The 14,144-nt window shown below is 42.3% G+C and overlaps 1 protein-coding gene across 2 annotated transcripts in view; it reads left to right on the forward strand.

Annotated features, from left to right (window-relative positions):
* Positions 1–793: 793 nt before the first annotated feature.
* The window catches only part of ACMSD (aminocarboxymuconate semialdehyde decarboxylase), a 64,506-nt gene continuing 51,155 nt past the window's right edge, over positions 794–14,144 (forward strand). The window contains exons 1-3 of one of the 2 annotated variants that reach the window (XM_073020261.1): positions 794–916; positions 6,535–6,641; positions 7,404–7,448. Coding sequence is in view for 1 of the 2 variants with exons in the window: in XM_007964812.3 (XP_007963003.3) it covers positions 860–916; positions 7,404–7,448 (102 nt within the window). In the remaining variant the exon portion in view is untranslated. The remainder of the gene's footprint in view (positions 917–6,534; positions 6,642–7,403; positions 7,449–14,144) is intronic. The other variant, XM_007964812.3, reaches the window with a different exon arrangement.

Raw genomic sequence — 14,144 nt, forward strand, 5'->3', positions numbered from 1 at the left:
CGTGACTCTTGCCTGTAATCCCAGCACTTTGGGAGGCCAAGGTGGGTGGATTACTTGAGCCCAGGAATTCGATATCAGCCTGGGCAATACAGTGAGACCGCGTCTCAAATTAAAAAACAAAAAAAGGAAAAAACTGCATGAATGAATGAGTCCAAGACAAAGGCACTGGAGGACAAAACATACATGAAGAGTGGACCCTTTCTGTGATTTAAAAGTAAACACGAAAGTTCCGGACAACTTTTCAAGATGCTAAATTTTCATGAACAAGTCAACTGCTAAATATTATTTAAAGATATGGGAGTAACTAACTGAAAAAAGAGCAAAAGCATAAAAATTAGCTGCTTCTGAATCGTGCAAGGAAAGGTAAGAAAAGGTGAGTCAGGGATCTATCCTTTTTCTGCAAAAGCCCTCTACATGGTTTTGTTTTTAACTACAAACTATTTAATTACTAACTATGTATAGCTTTATAAAAGTTAAAATATTTAAAATGAAAAATTAGTCAATTTTTGGCCTGCTATAAGTCAAAGCATCCTGCTGTGCTTTTGACCTCATACAATTGAGTACAGTTCTTTTTTTTTTTTTTTTTTAAGTTTTGTGCCAAGAGTCCTGACTACCAAAGTGTGTTGACCCTAAGCTTGGTTGACAAAGCTTGGTTAACCAAAGCTTGGTTAACAAATAAACAGAACTTTGAACTTTAATAAGGAAGTTCTAATGGACCTAGACTGGGTTGGGCAGGCCTACTGACTGCTGCCTAAAGGTGGCTGTAAAGGGACTAAGTAAATCAATTAACTCCACAGTTTTCAAAAAGGTCTCTTGATATCAAAACTTTTTCCTTACATGCTTCTCTGATCCTGTGGAGATGAAAATTGACATCCATAGTCATATTCTACCAAAAGAATGGCCAGATCTAAAAAAGGTAACGGTAATTAATTTGCTGAATTATTTCTGAAACTTCTCCAGGGTTTCTCATTGCCTTTCTCTTCTTTATGGAATTAGATGTCTAGTTTATCTGCTTTGGTGGGGGGTGGGGGGACTTAAATTATTTGGTAGTTCTGATTTCCTAGTTTTTAAAAATGTCTTTTACATTTATTTTGAAAGAACATTGGATTAAAGAAATAAGCGCTTTCTCAGAATCCCTTTGTTCCCTCAAATGAACCATTCTTTAAAATTTCCAGACAATTTAAGTAAAGCAGATTTACCTTTTTTAAAATCACATATTCAGCTGCTGGGAAGATACATGCCAACTACAGAATTTAAAGTTACAATTTTAAATAAAAGACTATTAAAAATGGAATGTGATCGGTTTCGAGGACTTCTAAAATATATCTCCTTTTCAAAATGTTTAAAATAAGTTTTAGAAGCACCAAGAGATAGCTTTGTGAATTTTTTTTTAGTCTATTTTAGGACACTGCCTGAAACCTTTACTTTTTGATGTTCTTTATTCTATAAATCTTTGTCATGAAGAACTAGGAAGTAGGTACATCAAAAAACCCCAGAATAAATGACATGAAACTTTTGCACAGTGACATCTACTAAAAGAGTATTCTTTGTGTTTCTCTAAAGATGGAAATTTCCTTTTGTCATTCAGAACTTTTGAATGAATACAAAAAGAGGAAGGTGAGGAACATGAAGGAAATGTAAAATTGGCTAGAGGCTTGTTCAGGCTTAATGTCAGGTTTTACTCAATCTTCAGCATTCTGCCAGTACTTTCACCCCACCAATAATGTTTCATCTTTTTTATCCCAAGTAAGGGAAAATGAATTAACCCAAACTTGAATTAAATGTGGTTCTTTGTGCAGGTAGATGAAACTATTTTCTTCTTATAGTTGTCTAATAGAAGAATGTTTATCTTAAGTATTTCTTTGTCCATTGGTATCTTAGGTAAGATGGGTGGTAGAAACCGTGGATTGAAAAATACAAGTGATCTTTGAAAGCCTATCCTATATACAGCTAAGGATAAAAGCTAAACCACTCAACCTGCTCTTCCTAAAAGGACTCTACATGTTGACACAGGAACATGCTGTTCTGAGTGCTGTTGTCCTCATCAGAGTTTACTGAAGTGTAAACTGCTTCACAATGTTAATGATTTCATGAAGGGAATGCACCAGTTCCTTTGTGAGAGTGCATCTGCGTTATTTAGAAGCTGCATGCAGTTTCTTACATCGTGTGGTGCCCACCACTTTCTACCCCTCGTTTATGAGTATTTGCCTGATGAATGATGCAATGAACACATTGATTAATTTGTGAACACAAGAAGAAATAGATTATACTCCCTAATCTAAGAGTTTTGGTAAAATCCAAATTTTAGTATTTGGTATTTTAAAATAGCCATAATCTATATCTAGCAAATGGCACTAATTCCTCTGTTACAGCTTTTTTCTCTATTTGAGTATGAAAGAACATCCACGTGAAATGCTTTGGAAATCACCATGGTGGTCTCCAGAGGACAATGCCCACCTGTACTATCCCACTGAGACAGTTAGCTAGCATGACCGACCCTCCAAGCAGGGCTCCAAGCTCCAGGGCATACACCTCCTCGTGCAGACAGGATTTTGAGGCTTAGAGAGCTACAGTCTGAATATGTACATCTCCCCCAAAATTCAGGTGAAACCCTAGCCTACAAGGCAATGGTATTAGGAAATGCAGCCTTCTGGGGGTGATTAGGTCATGACAGCAGAGCCCTCATGAATGAGATTAGTGCCCTTATAAAGTAAGCCCAAGGAAGCTTGTTCACCCCTTCTACCACGTGAGGGCACAGCAAGAAGGCACCATCTTAGAACCAGGAAGCCGGTTCTCACCAGATCTTGGACTTCCCCGCTTCCAAACTCCCTCTCCTTTCTATCATCAGCTATTGCTTTAAAGAGGGAGAGAAATTTTGTCCCAATAAACCAGGTTTCTTCTTCTTTTTTTATTTTTATGTATTTATTTTATTTCCATATGCTATTGGGGAACAGGTGGTGTATGGTTATATGAGTAAGTTCTTTAGTGGTGATTTGTGAGATTTTGGTGCACCCATCACCCAAGCAGTATACACTGCACCCAATTTGTAGTCTTTTATCCCTCACTCCTTCCCACCCTTCCCCCCTGACTCCCCAAAGTCCACCGTATCATTCCTATGCCTTTGCATCCTCATAACTTAGCTCCCACTTACGAGTGAGAACATATGATGTTTGGTTTTTCATTCCAAACCAGGTTTCTTCTTATGTAGTAGTCTCACATGCTGCAAACAGACAGCTGACACTTCATCACCACCATCTACATCATTTTCATCGTTACAGTTATAATACATCGTACTTCTAGGGAGAGACAGAGGGAGAAATAATTTACATAAACCTTGCAAAATATGCAGATAAGATTTATACTATTCACTTGACAGATGAGATGCTTGAGACTCAGAAATGAACCTAGAATCCCAGAGCTGTGTGGGCCACCACAGTCCCTCAAGAGCCTCTCCATCACCACATCCACCCTGAGAAAACTGGCCTGAGAGAGTACTGCTGCTGGAATAACCTTGACCTTCTTATACAATGAAGAGATAGAAAAGTAGAATCAACATGCCTGAAGTGATGGTTAACTAATGATGACAAAGGGCTGGGATTTGAGAAATCTTTTCATTTTCACTTGCTAATAATAATTTGAGTCAGAGTTACAAGTAGGATCCTTGAAAAAAATATGTATCTGAAGTATAAAGACAGTGGATTCAGGGATACTTGATCAAATTGTTTCTGACGAATGAGGACCCACACTCTCTGCTGTCACAAACAGGAGGTGGGGCCCAAGAAACCGTGGCGAAAGATGTTTCAGGTTGATCTGCAATGCATTATTCACAGCAACAATGAGGATGATACAGTTTCAGCTTTTTCCTCCAGCAAGGCTTTACTGACAGCCTACTGTCTGCCCAATAGTAGGGCTTGCAAAGATTCTTCTAATTATAAATGGAGCAAAAAATTCTGACCTCCAATTTTAAAATCATATACTTACACCTTCTTTTGTTAGCAATTGCACTTGATCAGTACAAGGCTTTAGAAGACAAAATCCTAGACATCATTTGATTTTTAGAAAATCCTTCTGAGGAGATAAATATCTGGTTTCATCACCCAGGAGGCTCATTATTCACCTCATGGAGGTGTGATGTCCTCAAGACATTAACAAAGGTCATCCAGTTCATCCACTTTGATTCATACATGTGCATTTCAGAAACATATCTCTTGTATATAAAACTGAATTTCCTGGAATGTTTTCAATTTGCTTTTTATTTGGCATGCTCATAAATGCCCACGAGACACTGGTTATTGTCAAACACTTTCAGATTTTAGATGCTTCCTGGGGCATATGCTCGGACCAAAACCACTCCCAGGGTCATAAATTTTAGACCCCAGGCTCAGCTCAACCTGGGATGAGAACTGAGGGTCTACGTCAAGCACAGACCTGGAGAAGAATAAAACTGCCCTGAATAAGTTGGGTCTTTGCAAGGGGCCTGTGAGGTAAATTGGCACTTTATACTTTCCAGGAAATGGAGGGAGGGACACAGAGGGGCAAAGGGCTCCTTTCTTCACGGCTCTCCTTAGTTCTGACCCCAGGGTATTCTATTTGGGGTTGGAATAAGACTGTCACCACTACTGCCACCCCGACCACCATCGCCACTGCTACTATCACCACGGCTGTCACTGCCACCACCATCACCATCAGCCATCATGGGTACCACCACTGCCACCACATTCACTACTTCAGCCACACCACTACAACCACCTCACTCCCTCCACCATGCAATTAGTGCCCCCACCATCACCACCATCACCATCAGCGTCACTGTTAGCAGGAATGAATGAAGCCCTGTCCACTGGCCAGGCCTGGTGTCAGCAGCTTTATATGCACTATCTCACCTAATTCCCCTGAAAACTTATGTCCCAGCCACTCCTGTTAGCCTCATTTTTATTAATACACATAGGGAAACAGTGACTTGGAGACATTTCACGCCAACAAAGTCAAGTGCCTCGTAAGTGACTTGTTGCATGTGGGAGGATCCCTCAGCTTTGCCTTTCCTACCTCCCTGCTCTTCCCCAAATGGAATACTCCTCTACCTGGTAACATATGGGTTAGAGTTCCTTACAGAATTATGAAAAAGTAACAAAGAAAGAGAGTGAGGAAGAAGGGGGAGAAAGCCGGCAGTAGAGAAAGAAGGAAATAAAACCCTTTCTTCTACATGAAGGATAAAAGTTCAATGGCAAATTTCCAGTTTAAGAGCACAGTCTTAAGTTTACTCTAAAGTGTAACTGATTAAGGTCATATTCCATCCCCCGCCCCCAACATATCTCTCTTGGCAGCTTTTTCCAGGGGAAAAGAAGGAAAAAGTACAAAGGTATTGAATGCATGAAGGGCAAGAGCAGGGGTTGGGGGCACCAGCAAAGGAGAGGCTGGGTGCAGGGAGGAGAAGCTGAGTTTCAGCCGACAGTCTCCCTTGCCTGCCCAGCCTCCAAAATCAAGTCTGCTGATGTCATTGGGGAGGAAACAGAAGATAGATTTCTAAAGGTAATATGATTATTTGGGGCTAGGACTCAAGAACAGACCTTTTACCTGGGTGGAGTAAGACTGGTATAGAATTAATCCAAAACTTACGAAGCTGTTGAGGCAGACCCCAGGCACAGACGCAGAGACACAAACACCTCTATGCTGCACTGTGGCCCAGGCCCAGACGTTCCCCTCGGTCTAGAGGTGAAGGGAGCTAACAAAGGGGTCCACCGAGACCTGACTCCCTACAGACAACTTCCCTGCACTGCGGCATGAGAATCAACTGCTGTACCCTGGCCTCATCCAGCCACAACAAACGAGAGGTTGAGCTGATGTTCAGCTTGCTTTACTTGCTGACCCATCACCGCTGACCAACTCAGAGTCGTTAAGGAGCTCCCTCATGTAGCTATCTCCTGCCTCCATTCCTTCCCTCTGACACCACACTGTGACAGCCATGCAGGAAGCGTGGAAATCTGAACACTAGAAGATCCTCTCCAATCTGACCCCAGGACTACCTTTTCAATGTCCCTCCCAATACCGCAGCCCAAGGTGTGAAGTCAGCTCCCTCCCCAAGGCCCCCAGAGCACCTGTGCCTCATGGTCACAGTGCGTCTCACATGCCATGATGTGGCCCTTTGATTCCTTGCCTCCCCCAGCCTTAACCTCCCAAGACTGTGCTCCACATGGGCTGGAACTGTCCTTCCCTTTTCTCTTTCCTAGTAAGACTTGTCACAGATGGGATTCCATGAAAGCGTGAAGAAGGAATAATGATATGATGCAGTATGATATATGATAAAGCCAGTAGTTATTTGAGTCATACTTACCTATGTTTTCAGTCGGTGGCTTTCCACAGTTTCTATGCATGATTCCCAGGCGGAAATCTATTTTACGTTGTGACTCAGTACAAACATTTATATACACTAAATGGGAAGAAAAAATGTTATGAAACCATTACTTACTACATGGGAGACATTCTAATTTATTCTATTCCTTTCCATTCCTTTACTCTATGTTTTCCAAGAAGCAGACCCTGAGACAAGGATTCAGATACAAGTAGTTTGCTTTGGAGGTGATCCCAGGAAACACCAGTAGAGTGAGGAAGTGAGACAGGGAAAATGGGGCAGCCAGTGAAAGGTTTGTATTCCAGAGCAAAATGTGTGCCTCATCTCTGCGTTATCCAGACCGAGGGGTAGGGTACGGTGTGTTCAGTGTATGTATATACAACTCCCTCAATTATCTGTTAAGGGCTGTTGGGCCGAGGGGATGCAGGGAGCTAATTTCATAGTACTTCTTACCTGCTAGGTTGGCTTGATCAAAGCAGGTTCCCAGGGAAAGCCCTCAGCCAATGAAATGCAGGCGCTGGCTGATAGAGGTGGGCTGGTATGCACAGAAGTGTCAAAGCGAAGGGATACGAGCGGGACACCAACAGTATCTGCTACATACATGATTTCCTGTTTTAAAATGTTTGAGTCCCTATCCACTAAACTGATATCACAATCTACTCATGGATTGCAACGCAGAGTTTGAAAAGCAGTGTATTTCCTAAAGAGTGGTCCTTAGGGGTGATGTACGCCTGGTAACCTGTGACATGATTTTAGGTGGTACATGAACAATATTTTTTCATGTTAATCTTCATTTAAAAAATTCAAGCTGCATTAGGGGAAAAGATAAAAGCAGCACTGCTGAGATAACAGAATTTTCTTCTTGTGTAAATATATTGAAGGAAAAATGTAAGTGAATTTAATTGTAAATACTAAATAGGCGATACATGGGTATGGGGGAAATGGGAAGGCAATGCTTGAAAGGTGGAGCTCAGGATCCTCTGCGCTAAGCATGCCCCTTGATTGCAGCCTGGTCTTTGCTCTTTGACTCTAACTGTGCTTTTCCCCACTACAGAGGTTTGGCTATGAAGGCTGGGTGCAGCTCCAACACCACAGCAAGGTGAGTTTCTTCCAAAGAATGAACATCAGTAGGACTCAGGGACAGCTAAGCCATGGGATACCTCACTGCAGGCTGGGCCTCCAGGGAACCCCACTCTTCTGCCCGTGTATTAGCTTTGTTGTAGGCAAGGGAATAGCACTGAGATTTCTCAGAATAATTGGGAAAAATGGAGGTGACTTCAAAGAGTAGTATTTAGGAAGATAAAATTGGAATTTGAGAACCCATCAAAAAGTCTCTCTCTCTCTCACTCCTCCCCCCGCCCCACCAACCAATTTCAGCATTTATTGCTCTGCCTCAAGGAAGTGACCTAGTGCTACCAGTTATTACAGTACATTAAGGCTGACCAAATAAATGGGACAGTTAGGTTTGAGCATAAGCTGGAAAAAATAAACAATGGAGACAAAGGAGAGAAGACAGTGTTATTAAGGGTTGAGTTCGGTAAGAGGAAAAAGCAAAAAGAAGGCGGCTGTGGGCAAAGCCCTGTAGAAATAATGAGGCCCAAGAGTGAGCTGGGAGTCCAGATCTGCCCAGGGTATGGGTCTGATTTCATTTTCAGAGGCATCATACGTCCTCTTCAAGTTCAGAGGTAATATTTTTGCGCTTCCAGCTGACATACAGACATGACCAATGCAAGCTCTGGAGGACTTGTGGTCTGGAAATCCAGTTAATGTGCAGAGTTAACCCAACGCAGCATGGAAAGGTTAGGACTCCCTTTACATCAGGTTCTAAGGGGCAGAGATTTGGGCACCAAGGATCAGAGAAGGCCTTCTGAAGGAAATGATGCCCATCCCACATCTTAAAGCAGGTGGGAGGCTTGCCCAGGGAATGAGGAAACCATGTTCTAGGAAAAAAGAAAGGGAACAAAGGCATGAAATATTAAACATATGTGAGCTCAGAAGCACTCAGCTATGGATGGTACCAGCATTTCTCAAACTGTGGTCCCACAACCAGCAGGTTCACCATCACCTGGGAACTTGGGAGAAATGCAAATTCTCAAGCCCTGCACGAGTCCTACCAAATCAGAACTCTAGAGGTAGGGCAAGCAACTTGTTTTAACAAGCCTCCTGGTGATTCTGATGCAGAGTCAAGGGTTTTTTTAATTAGTAATTTTTTTTAAGACAGGATCTCGCTCTATTGCCCAGCTGGAGGGTAGTGATACAATCACAGCTCACTCACAGCCTCCAACTCTGAGGCTTAAGTGATCCTCCCACCTCAGCTTCCCAAGTAGCTGAGACTACAGGTGCACACCACCATGTCCAGCTAACTACTTTTTTATTTTTTAGACCGGGGGTCTCACTATGTTGCCCAGGCTGACCTCAAACTCCGGCCTCAAGTGGTCCTCCCACTTCAGCCTCCCAAAGTAGCTCATTCAAGTTTGAGAACCACTGGCTCTCGCACGTTCATTCACTGACTCACTACTTTTTATTGAAACTCGTTTTGTGTCAGGCCCACCAACCTAGACACTGGGAATATGCTTGTGGACAAGACAGACATAGTCCCTGCTCTGATGGTGCTCAGATTCTAGGGGTCACGAGTCAACATGATCAATTCAGAGAATGGAATATAAAGCAGTGATGTGATAGAGAGCAAGAGGCTGGCTGGTCAGTGACCTGGCAAAGGCTCTGAAGATGAGAAGGGAACACTTGGAAAAGTGTTCCCGGCTGGGGGAACAGCAGTTGCAAAGGCCACCAACTGGTAAAGAGTTTATGTGTTCAAGGAACAGAAAGGATGGCAATGTGGCTGAAATGCAGTGAAAGGGGGAGACAGTAGGAAATGGGCTGGCAAGGTAGGCAGAGGCCTGGACACATGGGGACTTGCAGGGCATGCTAAAGAGTCTGGACTGCATTCTCAAAATAATGCAAATTCTTCAGAGGGTCTTAGTGGCTTTAAAAGACCACTTTGGTTGCTCTGTGGAGAACACATAGATGCAGACAAGAGTAGGGAGAGCGAAGAAGCAGTAAGAAGATGGAGAGGAAGCCAGAAACCTCATTAGACAGGGTCATGAAGGATTTAGGGGTTTAGGCCCCGAAATGAGCTTAGGGCTTTGAACTTGATCCTGAAGACAGTGGGAAACCACTGAAGAGTTTTTTGGGATACACACACACACACACACACACACACACACACACTTTAAGTTATGGGATCCATGTGCCAAATATGCAGATTTGTGGTTCACTGCACCCATCAACCCGTCGTCTACATTAGGTATTTCTCCTAATGCTATCCCTCTCCTAGCCCCCTACCCCCTGACAGGCCCCATTGTGTGACGTTTCCCTCCCTGTGTCCATGTGTTCTCATTGTTCAACTCCCACTTATGAGAGAGAACATGCAGTGTTTGGTTTTCTGTTCCTGTGTTAGTTTGCTGAGAATGGTTTCCAGCTTCATCCATGTCCCTGCAAAGGACATGAACTCGTCCTTTTTTATGGCTGCATAGTATTCCATGGTGTATATGTGCCACTTTTTTTTTTTTTTTTTTTTTTTTTTGAGATGGAGTTTCGCTCTTGTCACACGGGCTGGAGTGCAATGGCACAATCTCGGCTCACCGCAACCTCTGCTTCTCAGGTTCAAGCGATTCTCCTGCCTCAGGCTCCTGAGTAGCTGGGATTACAGGCATGTACCACCAGGCCCAGCTAATTTTGTGTTTTTAGTAGAGACAGGGTTTCTCCATGTTGGTCAGGAGGGTCTCGAGCTCCCAACCTCAGGTGATCCGCCCACCTCGGCCTTCCAAAGTGCTGGGATTACAGGCGTGAGCCATTGCACCCAGCTGGCCACATTTTCTTTATCCAGTCTATCATCGATGGGCATTTGGGTTGGTTCCAAGTCTTTGCTAGTGTGAATAGTGCTGCAGTAAACATACGTGTGCATGTGTCTTTATAGTAGAATAATTTATAATCCTTTGGGTATATACCCAGTAATGGGATTGCTGAGTCAAATGGTATTTCTGGTTCTAGATCCTTGAGGAATCACCACACTGTCTTCCACAATGGTTGAACTAACTCACACTCCCACTAACAGTATAAAAGCATTCCTATTTCTCCACATCCTCGCCAGCATCTGTTGTTTCCAGACTTTTTAATGATCACCATTCTAACTGGCTATCATTAGTTAGAATGGTATCTCATTGTGAGATGATATCTCATTGTGGTTTTGATTTGCGTTTCTCTAATGACCAGTGATGATGAGCTTCTTTTCATGTTTGTCAGGCACATAAATGTCTTCTTTTGAGAAGTGTCTGTTCATATCCTTTGCCCACTTTTTGATGGGGTTGTTTTTTTCTTGTAAATTTGTTAAAGTTCCCTATAGATTTTGGACATTAGCCCTTTGTCAGATGGATAGATTGCAAAAGTTTCCTCCCATTCTGTGGGTCGCCTATTCACTCTGATAATCATTTATTTTGCTGTGCAGAAACTCTTTAGCTTAATTAGATCCCATTTGTCAATTTTGGCTTTTGTTACCATTGCTTCTGGTGTTTTAGTCATGAAGTCTTTGCCCATGCCTATGTCCTGAATGGTATTGCCTAGGTTTTCAAGAGTTTTAAACATCACTGTCTCTGAGGCAGTTCATCCTCATCTTCTTCAGTGTGTCCACTAAGTCCCAATTCAAACACTGTGCTTCACTTCTCCCATTCAAAATGCTAGTTTCTAGACCAGGGTCTGATGCTCTAAGCTGGCCTCAAGTCTCTCCGATGGAAAGTATGATATGAATGGAGCTGACGGCAAAGCAGCTAGGAAGCCCCAGCTGCAGGGACAGGGAGCTGCGATTTTTTCTTACTCCATGTCCCTGTCTTCAGTTTGTCCTTCAATAGTGGATTTGAATGGCCTTCATTTCATTTTGTTTTAATACCAAGAAATTTCATAAACTTAGTAGCCAAATCTCCAAAAGAAAACAAAAAGGAAATATTTTCCAGTCACATCTACTGACTTATTTATTTCCAGCAAAATTTGATACAATGGTAATCAAATAGGACAAAAGAGTAACACACTCCCTCTCTCTCAAAAACAAAACAAAGCAAACCAAAACAGACTCAGTCTGTATTTTTCATAATTACAGTTGTCAGGAATTCGAGTCCATCGAAAACAATATGCAAATGTAAATGATATGCAAATGTATGCAATTACACAAATCAGGCTGAGAGCAATGAGAAAATCCAGGATTTGGGATTTGAAAATAATTCTTACTCTCCTATGTTCCTCTAGTGAAGAAATATTTTCTGCCCCCAGGATTGGCTTACCTGGAGATTCCTGTTCTCTCAAACATCTTTCCAAAACATTTCTCTAGTTTGTCCCATTTCTCTTCTTAACTCTTGGTTTTTCAGTGTTCCCCAAACAAATTGAGGGGTAGTCATTTGTCACGATAAAGCCTTGCTCAGAACTGAAAAACATTATTTGTCTTTTGATTGAATATTTATTAAAGTATAAGTAGCAGGCCAGTCCTTGGTTTGTATGACAACCTGCCAGGAGCTGCATGGGGTGGGGGCAGAATCGTGCCCTGATGGCAAAGACACCTGGGAGCATTTTAAAGCCTCCAACCCAGGAGGGTAGACACGGGCCTGCTTCAAAGCTGTAGGTCAACAGCATCTAGAAACACACAATGAGTTCGTCCCAGGGCCTTGGAAACACACACACACACACACACACACACACACACACACACGCAAACATTTACATCACACTTAGGATTTTTACATACATAATTGTCAGACCCCTCACTCTTATGGACCACGACCCCTCACTCTTATGGACTATATTTGTGTTCCCCCACCCCAAATTCATATGTCAAAGTACTAACCCCTTTAAAAATGAAATAGATTGTAAAACAAAATAGCAGAATGCACTGCTTATGGCAAAAATAAATATTGTTTCATAAAACTTCTGTCTCAGTTTGTGTCTGTACAAATAGATATATATGGGTATTCTCAATGACAATGAAAAATAGCTTTTTCTCTTTTTTTTTTGAGATGGAGTTTCGCTCTTATTGCCCAGGATGGAGTGCAACGGCGCCATCTCGGCTCACTGCAAACTCCATCTCCCGGATTCAAGTGATTCTCCTGCCTCAGCCTTCCAAGTAGCTGGGATTACAGGCATGCGTCACCATGCCTGGCTAATTTTGTATTTTTAATAGAGACGGGGTTTCACCATGTTGGTCAGGCTGGTCTCTAACTCCTGACCTCAGGTGATCCACCTGCCTCAGTCCCCCGAAGTGCTAGGATTACAGGCGTAAGCCAACGCACCCGGCCGAAAAACAGATTTCTTAATGTGGGGTCACAGCCAAAACTGGCTGAAAGCCATTAATCTCATCCAATACTTTCAGATGTTTTCATTATTAAGAATAATTTATTATTATTATTATGTAAGTAATATTTGACTAAATGCTCCTTTTTAGATTCAAGCCATTAGAGATAAAGCTACAATTCTCTTGGACCAGCACTCCCTGTTCTCAAAAGTACTTTTTTAAAAAATAATTTCAACTTTTATTTTAAGTTCAGAGGATACATATGCAGGTTTGTTATCTGGGTATATTGAGTGATGCTGAGGTTTAGGGGTACGATTGATCCCGTCACCCAGGTGGTGAGCATAGTAACCATCGGAAATGATCAGTTTCTCAGGCCTTGTCCCCTCCCTCCCAGCCCCCTCTGATAGTCCCTAGTGTCTATAGTTGTCATCGTTATGTCCACGTAAACCCAATGTTTAGCTTCCATTTCTAAGTGAGAACATGCAGTATTTGGTTCTGTTCCTGTGTTAATCTGATTAGGACAATGGCCTCCAGGTGCATCTGTGTTGCTACAAGGCTATGACTTTATTTTTATGGCTGCATAGTATTCCATGGTGCATATGTAACATACATGGAATACTACATTTCTTTATCCAGTTCATTGTTATGGGCACCTAGGTTGATTCCATGTCTTTGCTATCGTGAACAGTGCTATGATGAACATACAGGTGCATGTGTCTTTTTGGCAGAACAATTTATATTCCTCTATATATATACCCAGTAATAGGATTGCTAGGTTGAATGGCAATTTTAAGTTCTTTGAGAAATCTCCAAACTGCTTTCCACAGTGGCTGAACTAATTTACACTCCTACCAACAGTGTAGGAGCATTCCCTTTTCTTTTCTTTTCCTTTTTTTTTTTTTTGAGACAGAGTTTCACTCTCATCCAGGCTGCAGTGCAGTGGCATGATCTCAACTCACCACAACCTCCGCCTCCCAGGTTCAAGCGATTCTCCTGCCTCAGCCTCCCAAGTAGCTGGGACTACAGGCATGTGCCACCACACCTAATTTTTGTATTTTTAGTAGAGATGGGGTTTCACCATGTTGGCCAGGCTAGTCTCAAATTCCTGACCTCAGGTGATTCACCCACCTTGACCTCCCAGAGTGCTGGGATTATAGGCGTGAACCACTGCGCCTGGCCCACATTCCCTTTTGTCTACAGCCTCACCGGCATCTGTTATTTTCTGACTTTTTAATAATGGCTATTCTGACTGGTGTGAAATGGTATCTCACTGTGGTTTTGATTTGCATTTCTCTGACGATCGGTGATGTGGAGCATTTTTTCATGTTTGTTAGTCACTTGTATATCTTCTCAAAGGAATTCCTATTAACAGTTTGGTGGATATCTTCCCAGATCTTCTCCTATGGTTTTACTTAAATATGAATGCACCTTTAAAAATGACAGAGTATTATTAGTATGTGATAG

This window comes from Chlorocebus sabaeus, chromosome 10 (genome assembly GCF_047675955.1).
Source record: "Chlorocebus sabaeus isolate Y175 chromosome 10, mChlSab1.0.hap1, whole genome shotgun sequence".
In the NCBI taxonomy this organism is placed as follows: domain Eukaryota; kingdom Metazoa; phylum Chordata; class Mammalia; order Primates; family Cercopithecidae; genus Chlorocebus; species Chlorocebus sabaeus.